Source organism: Fusarium redolens (assembly GCF_020744475.1).
Source record: "Fusarium redolens strain MPI-CAGE-AT-0023 chromosome Unknown BKA55scaffold_1, whole genome shotgun sequence".
NCBI classification, from domain to species: Eukaryota; Fungi; Ascomycota; class Sordariomycetes; order Hypocreales; family Nectriaceae; genus Fusarium; species Fusarium redolens.
Genome location: NW_025763664.1, coordinates 4,103,492 through 4,113,061, shown reverse-complemented (window position 1 = coordinate 4,113,061; position 9,570 = coordinate 4,103,492). Strand labels below are relative to the sequence as shown.

Sequence of the window (9,570 nt, the reverse complement as noted above, 5' to 3'; positions counted from 1 at the left end):
TCTTTTGGAACGAAATAAACGTGAGGGCAAACCAACCGACAAGGAAAGCGACAGTAGCTACGCAGCAACCATCTTTCCTTCCTTCTTTCCATCTCTAAAACGAACCCCCTCCTTCCTCTTATCCTCATTCCCCCCTTCCACCCCCTTTTTTGTTCAAGTTCTTTTGTTTTTGTGATACTCGATAAACTGAAACTACCTGCCTTACTCTCTCGCTCGTAATTTCCCTTGGGTGGACGTCCGCCTCCACTTGCTCTGGCAAGAGAAACAGAGCACCCCGAACCTTCAAAAATGGCAGGCAGACGTTCAGGTCGCGCTGCCGCCAAGCGGGCTGCAGCTGCTCTAGGTGAGTGCGATTGCTCTCTCATAACATCCAGATCCATACAATCTTTCAACACCCACCCAAACACAAAGACAATCAATTTGCACGACCAACTCTATTAATTTTTCTTTAATTCCTTTGTTTCCTTACTGGCGCATCTTATGGTTTTCATTTCCTCTTTTCCTACTACACACTTTTTCCTGTCGCGCTGCGTGATTGCGCAAATCGCAACTCAACAATGGCGCCCCGTGGAAAGATTCGCTTGAAGCTGACGCGAAGCGCTAAATCAGAGAGCACGCCAAAGTCATTCGCAGACCTCGAAGATGAACCTATGCCCGATTCTGGAACCAGTCCCCTGGACTCAAAGCGACAGCAGGTGCCCGACCCGGATGATGAGAAGGACGAGGATCACCAGCCAAAGGAAGAGTCGGGGGATGAAGATGATGCAGCCGACGCGGCTGAAAAGGATGATGAATCTGACAAGGAACCTACGCCGCCGCCCCAGCTCATGGTCCGTCGCAAGAGACTTGGTCGCCCACCCAAGAACAAACCTCCGGACTGGGACAATATGATTTCTGTTCCAGCCGATGAAGCCAACACCCCGCGACGCCGAGGAAGAGGTGGATGGCGAGGTAGGGGTGGTCGTAAAGGGGGTCCTGCTGCGCCCAAAGCCGAACAAGTCATCGACCAGGAGGGAACTGTTGCCGAAATCGCAAACGACGAGTGCGTCTTGCCTGAAGATCCAGAGGGAGAGACTAAGGTGGACAAGCTGGGCAATCTCCAAGGCGGACGTGATTATCGATGCCGAACTTTCACAGTTATGGGTCGCGGGGACAGACTTTACATGCTTTCTACAGAACCAGCGCGATGCGTTGGCTTCAGGGACAGCTACCTCTTCTTCACCAAGCATCGCAAACTCTACAAGATTATTGTGGATGACGACGAGAAGCGTGACATGATTGAGCGAGATATCATCCCTCACTCGTACAAGGGCCGTTCCATAGGAATCGTAACGGCGCGATCGGTCTTTCGCGAATTTGGTGCGCGCATCATTGTGGGCGGAAAGCGCATCATCGACGACTACAACGTTGCCCAGGCTCGCGCTGATGGCGTCGTCGAGGGCCAGCTTGCGGACCCAGATGATCATTTTGTCGATGGGGAGCCGTACAACAAGAACCAGTACGTTGCGTGGCACGGAGCCAGTGCCGTGTACCACACCAACGTACCATCAGTGCCGGTTCCCAATGGCAAGATCGAGTCAAAGAAACGCAAGGTAAATGTCAACGACATGAACTGGATGCTGGAACATGCCCGCGAAGCCAGGTACGTGAATTTCCTATTGGTGGCATACGACATCATGAGCTATCCCAATACTAACTGCCAAATACACAGCACTTTCAATGCCAGCATCAATGCCATCAGAAAGCTTAACAATGCCGGTGTGTACGACATTCACACGAATGTGATGCAGTACCCAACAACAATGCAGCCTACGCGGGCACGCATTGAACAAGTCGCCCCGGAGGACGAGCAGGCCACCGCAGACAGCACCATGTTCCCTCCCGTCCCTGCAAAGATGGCGCGCAACTTCTTCGTTACAGACACGTACTTTGAGACATCATCGGCGGGCGTCATTTCGGCATCTGCAGTGGACGGTACCGCAGGTTCACCAGACTTCCTTGCGTCTTTCCAGGGATTGAGTGCTGTATCAGATGAGATCAAAGACCTGTTGCCCCCGGAGTGTCGTGCGGCTTTTGATGGCGCCGTGGCAAAGGAGGCATCATATCGGTCAAAATGGGGTCCTGAGAGCAAAACAATGTCACGCCGTCAGCCCATCATCGACAAGGCAATCGTGCCCTACAGCATGGGTTGACTACAGCCCAGGCTGGTCATGACATACGATTCCTTCGAAGCGTAAACAACATCAACCGTATAAATACGGATGTAATACTACGGGTATCAAGAAGCATTCTTTTTGGCATTCAAGACGAGGCGAGATGGGAGTTGGTGTAACCTTACTGGAAGCTAGGCACCAGGAAGAGTGAAAGGAAAGCAATATGGGCGTTGGGTGTCATGGATAAACACTCGGAGTGGTTTTTGTTTCTACGGCTGCATCATCAGAAGATGTCGATTGGGCCTTGAGAGTCAATGTATCATATCAGGTAGAGAACAAGTGCTTGTTCGCAAGCCTCTATCGATTGACAATGTGCAGACACCAATCGAACGAATGACTTGGTATGACTCTAATGCTCTGGGACCTCTGCATGAATCATTCAACGCGGGTGCCTTCAGTCCCTCTTCAGGATTTCCTTTCTCGAGGCGGTACTGTACTGTGGGCACTGACTGCAGCTTGAGGAGCTTGCCTCAATGACCACGTCTCTTCTCCAGCCGCCAACTACGCTTCTTCGAACACACTGGCTGCTGGCTGGACTGCCGGATTCGGCCTCTTTCTGCTGCAGGCCACAAATCCTTGGCACGCGAAGAGCGGGCCAGAGAACCAAGAGGCTTTTTTCCCTCTCTCTAGCCTTTGTGGCCCCGTATTGCAGGATTCTAGCCTCTCGAATTTTCTTTCCCGTTTTGCAGGGCTCGTGATAGGTACGATCTCCTGCTTCACTAGGACTTTATTTAGCGACGATGTGGGTTTCATCATCAACCATGTCATCTTCCTCCCCCCGCCCTGACTTCGGTTGATCTTTTTTCTTGTCCTTAACCTCGTTTGGCTTTTTGTGTGGCTTGGGTGGATGCTGATTAAGGCCCCCACGCCGATCCAATGGATAGATTGATGAGGTGGGCTTGCAGGGCTCAACAGAGACCGAGAGTCGTCGACAGCAATGAGTGGCGAACTACAACACAATGGAGAAGGCGAAATTGAACCGAGAGGGAACTTGAGAATAATATTCAAGAAAATACAGTACAATCAGGGTCTTGATCGACACCTTTCTAGCTTAACTTGGTGGACGCTTGTGACGCAGGTTCTGCCTTGTTGAGCCGTTATTGATGACAAAAGGACGGAATGATGTTCAAGAGTGCAATACGGATTGGATTGGCTGGCACCTTGAAAGAATTCCCTCTTATATGACGACAGATGGGTGCGAGTGCAGCTGTAGCAATATGGACGTCTCTGTGGGTAGTCTGTACCTGTATGCGCCGTGATATCTTACCAGTCGATACTGAGAATCCCTCTTTGAGTACTGGCACTCATAATGCAACGGCGTATGTTAACAGTGACTGCTAGACTAGCCACGAATATTATGGTTTTCTCTTATGTTAAATTCGACGGTCAGAATGTAACAAGGATGCAAGGCACCACCGCATCTCTTCTAGGCAACTGGTTGTGATCATTCACGGTTGCCTCCAACATTGTCATGAGGATCACGATGATCATGACAGGCAGACAAGCTCCGGGGAACAGAACCGGGCCATGCGCGCTGGGGTTGATGGTGTCCAGTTCCCCAAGGTAGCAAGACTCAGATTCACACTGGTCGAATGAAAACTGGATGAAACCCTATATCCAGGGCGTTGTTTAATTTGACCAGCTAAAGCTCAAATGCATTATGATTCGATATAGGGTAGCACTTGTGGTGAAGGTGACAAGACATGCAGGGATACACAACACTCCCATATTGTCGGTAACCATGGGAGGCGCTTGAAACCGAATCCCAGAGGCACCTGACCACTGATAGATGTCTTGGTGATATGCAGCTCACACCGCTCCATCCAAATGCCACATATTGGTGATGATCAGGTTGCAACTATAACAGCGCTCGTTGATGCGGCTCATGTCCACTGGTGAACTAGAAGCGGCTGATATATCGACGTCCTGCTCGCTACACACGGAACAAGCCTCTGAATCCAGCAACAAAGCGGCCCAGGGGTTTGATGGCCTCCAAACGTCAAGTAGTCATACATACCCACTAGGCACTTAGCATCCCAAAATGAATATCATATTCGGGATGCACGGTGGTCCTTCTGAGAGACTTGTCACTCTGTGGGAACAGTCATCACATTAACTCACCCTGCACGATGCACAACACCGGCCAGTGCTTAAAGGCCCAAGCGCTTAACGAAGGATCCGCTCAACGATGGCCCGTCCTGAAAGTCCTATCTTGGATAGGTTGATTCTTCTACAGGTAGTCGAAACAGCAGCGACTGTCACGCGAGTTAGGATTTTTAGAAAGGCGTTTGTTGCGGTCAATACCCACAAGGGCGCCAAAGGTCATCCAACCCACTGGTCCATGCCCTAAGCGGCACGACTAGGCTAATGTCAAGCCATGTCGAAGCGAATTAAGAGCTTTGATCTGTCAATTCAGTAACGTTGTTGTGCTGCGAGCTTTGAGATGCTGTATGACCTCGTCTGAACGTTCACAAGATAGTGTGTGGCCATCTTGCAGAAGATATCTGTCGTATCACCATCTGCTGCTGCCATTTCTCGACGTTGATGGATCTTCAAGGACCCTGAGAAATCTATCTTGCCCAAACCATTGAATGTGTCATACCATATTGGTACTAGGACAGACAGCCTCTTTCTCAGCCAGCTCGCAGGGACCGACTCCAGCGACTCCATCACGATTAGCTCTGGCTTCAGGTGGATACCGACGTTAATCAACGCGGCTCCAATGGTCCCTGCTCACCATATTCGATTTGAGTCCCACACAACGCTCCAAGCCTAGCAAACTGACTGACCAATTCGATGTAGAATTTGAGCTTCACAACTACTGAGTGCTGGGACTGCTAGATTGAGAGAGACCATCAAATGATCCTGATATCACACCTACGATCCAGGATATCGAGCATACCCACCACTGCCGCTCATTTCTGATACTGCTATCAGATATTCCAGGGCCCGCCTGACACGACTGGAGATAACACAAGTGGATGAAAAGTCACCAACTCGACGGCCACAGTCTGACAAGGATATGGCAACTAACAACTGACTCTCGGTTGTTGGATAAGACCCTAGACCCGTTGCATCTCGTCCCGAGCTCGTCGATGTAGCATCACTAGGCCAGGACTTGCCCGTATTCCGACTGCTCCTTGAACATGATCAATAAGATCCGTCATAATTGAGTGGGCAGCATTCAGGGCAAAACTGCCAGGAAGACGATGGCAATTTATATTAACTGAGACGACCACATCGGAGTCCATCCCAGACGTGTTTAACATGAGAGCCTTGAAAACGAGAGACGACTCGAACCAGCTGTCTCTGGAAAATGGGGGGTTTGCTAGCCACATGAAACTAGAAATGCAGAAAAATTGCATGTCGGAAAAGTCCAGGACAAGCCGCCCATGTTGACCATGTTTCGTCTCATCATTAATCAAATCAAAGCCAACAGGCCAAGGCGCTCACATGGCAACCTGGCCAGGAGTCAGGACTGTTCAAAATTACTGACCAGCTAATTTCCTGGGGGAACGGCGCTACGTATTGGCTCGCCTGCATTGCAGCGATTCCTGCACTGGTGAGTGGATCCAAATCTCCTAGAACAGGGCTTGGGTTGCTCAGCTTGCGGCATTGGTCCAAGACAACAGCGGTGAGCATCTTGGACGAAGAGAGCCTGTTACGTACGTATCCAGCATCGCGTGCACCCACTCAAGTGCAGTTGTCGAACGAGTCGCTGGGTAAGAAGGGGTTTTTGATGCAGATTGGCCCAGACGCCCGCACACACACGATTTGCACAGCATCGATGGTGGACTTGAGGCATTTCCCTCCGCATTCCTGGGTCAGGAAACCCTTCGGCCCAAAATTGATCATAGCTTTTTTGCCGCAGGCTCTCTTAATTTATGACAGAGATAACTGACGAGCAGCTGTTGACTGTAAGTAAATTCTGATTATACGCTATGAGAAGAGACGGGGTGCCATTGGCCCTGAAGTCTTTCACAAAGTACCGCTTGCTTTCTGAGTATATTTGTCAAGCCCAACTTGTTGTACTTGGTTGATATATCCAAAGGTGTTTAAGCGTACAGCCCACAAAGAATCGAAAGTTGGTGGACCAGGCAGATCAGGAAACATCAAATTAGACCAACGCTCTAATTCTCTTTGAGCATGAATGATACAGCACATCCAAGCCGTTCTACCACAAGGGCATATCCTTCAAAAACGGCGAAGGCTACTCTCAAAACTGAAGTGCGACAGATCGAAGAACCCTGGGTCCACATTGAAGGCGTGGCAGTCATGGCTATCCAGTATTTGACTGGTGACAGCTAGTGTCTTGCATCTTTAGTTGTCTAATTTGTCTTGAGAACGGTGAGTTCTTCTGATCGACGAGTGAGTGATTCCCTGCAGACCCGCGGTATTTTCGTACCTGGACCAAATCTCTCTCTGTTGGTTGAAGGGAAGCGTTTCTGGAAGCACACCTCAAGAGGAAGAGTGGGCCGCCATCAACTTGCTGCATCACTTGGGCGGGAAGACGAGAACCGACCAACCAGACATCGAATGAAGACAACCAGAAGGATCACGACCAGGACTGGCCGAGGCACCGAGACAAGTCGTTTCATGCCTTGGAACTGTGTTGTTGTTTTGTTATTGTTGCTGACGTTGCTTGCAATCCAACATCTCATCTCATTTCTTTGCATTTGATTTGATTAATCAAACACGGCCCTAGGACGTCCTGGCGTCTCAAACTGAGCTACGTGTATAATGCGGATATTGCTTCACGACATATTCCATCCAAAGACAAGACTCCGAACAGAGTACAGTAAGAGGACGCCTAATGTGGTTCTGATCGGCATTGGAGAGAAAAAGGATAAAGACTGTGATGACGATGGTAACCTTTTCCCGCAACTAAAAAGAAAAAAAAAAAATGTAAATAAAAAAAAAAAAAAAAAAAATAATTAAATAAATAAAATTTTACTTGTATGAGAGTTCAAAAAAAAAAAAAAAAAAAAAAAAAAACGTGGTATGAAAAAAAAAAAGAAACTAAACTCTGGAGTCTGGAGATGGACGAATGAGGGAAAGAACATGCAAGCGATCAGTCAGTGGCCACGCAGAAATTTCCATCTGGCGCTTTCTTCTGAGGCGCTCTTTCCTCCCCTGCGCTGACGGTTTAAGCCGCGAGCATGATCAGGAGCAACCTGAGTCTGAAAAAGGGCAAGGCTGGCAGCGACTTCCATGCTAGTGACGTCTCCAGACTCCAACCACCCCAAGCGTGGCAACTGTGAGCTTTGCCTTCTGTGCCTGCTCCAGGCTCAATCAACGAAAGTTTGCTGTCTAAAATGCAGCAACGGTGATTGGTTGGGCATTAATGTCGCAGGCAGACTTGGCTCATGCACAGAAACGGTCCTTGAGCTTCCGATGGATGGATGCCCTGAGAGTATGACCTAGGTAGGTAGGCAGCAAGGTACCTCGGTAAGTTACCTTATAACAATGAATTCAGGAGGTTAGAATTGGCCCATGGAACGAGTCAATTTCAGATAGATTATAGAATATAGCAGATTTCGGCGTGATTCGAAAACACGCTTCAATTCATCCCATCAGTTATTTGTTAGACATAACAGGATTTCTCCTTGACTGATGAAAGGTTCTATGTTTGGTCGATACATCGTCAGAACTGTCACAGTAATAGTGGAGGACCTCGCCCGTCTCCGAGGAATGGCCCCTGATGGCTCGGATCAGGTGAGGGCTTACCATGTATGAGTCGCAATGCCAGAAATAGCGTCCACTGCCGCCTCGGAGTCGACGCCAGACCAGCCTGTCAGAGATGGGTGAAGGGAAAGCTAATAAGGCAGTACGTGAGTCCCCATGACTTTGCGGGATATGTATGAAGTGTACCTGGCCTGTCCTGTATCGAAGTGCATCATAATGGGAAGAAGCTGCAGTATTCTCGTCATCGTAGCGAGCATCCCGTCCTCATCAGGACATCCAGATCCTAAAGTCCGCCTCCTCGTTCTCTCCATCGAGCCGCTTGAATTGGTGAATGATGATACCCTGGATCAGCCACTGAGTTGACATTGGTTAGCAAGGCTCTGTGGATCTTCTGACTGAAGCGACGCTAGGGCGACCAAGGAAGCGTGGAACCAGTGAGATGGATGGCTACGTACCTGGTAAACCATGAAGATGGACATGAACCCTTTTTGCACCGAAGGCACCGAGTTTCCGGGTTAATTGTTAATACTATGTACAAGACTTTCCGGCGTGATGGAAGAACTCTGATAGAAGAACTTTGATAGCATTGTATTTGCCACGATGCCTTGAGTATGCGTGTTTTACTTTAGAAGATGCGTGAATGCTGACGCGGAATCACTCCTTGCCTTTTGTTGACAAATTCTAGATGACTGATATTGAAAATATCACTCGCTGCCGGGTAAGACGCTGCGAGACATGAGGCGAGGTACACAGACAGAGAGAAATACTTAGTACCGTGCAGTGCTCCAGACACGGCTAGGTAAAGCAGGTTGACGCACGACCGGGATTGAATGTGGTGGTGACGACCTAGGGCTTCTTCGTAGCAGTAAGTGCTCTGCTTGGTCAGTTTATTGAATGAAGTTCCCACTCATGGTTATGCTGGGTTTCTCACGCATCCCGTCCTTGTCCTTGTCCCGTCCTCCAAGCCAACCTAAGGAGAGCGCCACTTTCTGTCCCTTAACCGGGCCCCATGGAATTCCAACCGTCATTTGCCAAAGCGAAAAGTATTACTTGGCTGGAGTCCAACGCTTATAGGTACATACAAGTCAGAGACGTGATCCACTCTGAACTGAACTCCACCCTTGCTAGGGTCTTCAGTCTTCCACCAGGATTCGATTCGTCTCGACAAGTTCTCACTCGTCAACGACAACGCGACTCGCTGTTTGCCCTGCTGCTCCACGCCCTCCGCCGTCACTTGTGCTCCGTGCGTAGGTCGTGAGGTGCATCGCCTGGGGCTTGCAGGCTTGGGCTTGCTAGGGGGTGCAGGCACTAGAAAACGAGGAGCGAGGGCCCATCCATCCACATCCACCCATTTGCCCATTTTGAATCCACCCATTTCACTCCCGTTGGCCTGACTCCTTCGCTCCAGAAAAAACTGGCTGGGAGTGAAGTGACTGGGGACCTGGCAACTGTCGGGCACTACTACGCTACACTGGCTGTACGTTGACGCTTGTCTTGGCTACGTACCGAAGCCGTTACTGCTACGACGATTCCTGTCTCTTGGCTGAAGAAAAGCGGCGTACTCGTACTCTGATGCTTGTACTGATGCTTGTAATTGCCGGTACAATTCAAAAGTCACAAGTCACCACCTCACGCACTCACACTGAAAATTCACTCAGGCTCACCTCACTGC

General features: G+C 49.6%; 1 protein-coding gene across 1 annotated transcript; it reads left to right on the top strand.

Annotated features, from left to right (window-relative positions):
• Positions 1-557: 557 nt before the first annotated feature.
• Positions 558-2,192, top strand: BKA55DRAFT_532902 (chromatin remodelling complex Rsc7/Swp82 subunit-domain-containing protein; the record flags this gene model as incomplete). The annotated part of the gene is made up of 2 exons (XM_046189399.1): positions 558-1,642; positions 1,712-2,192. The coding sequence occupies 2 exons, from the start codon at positions 558-560 to the stop codon at positions 2,190-2,192; spliced, it is 1,566 nt and encodes a 521-aa protein (XP_046057066.1).
• Positions 2,193-9,570: the final 7,378 nt, after the last annotated feature.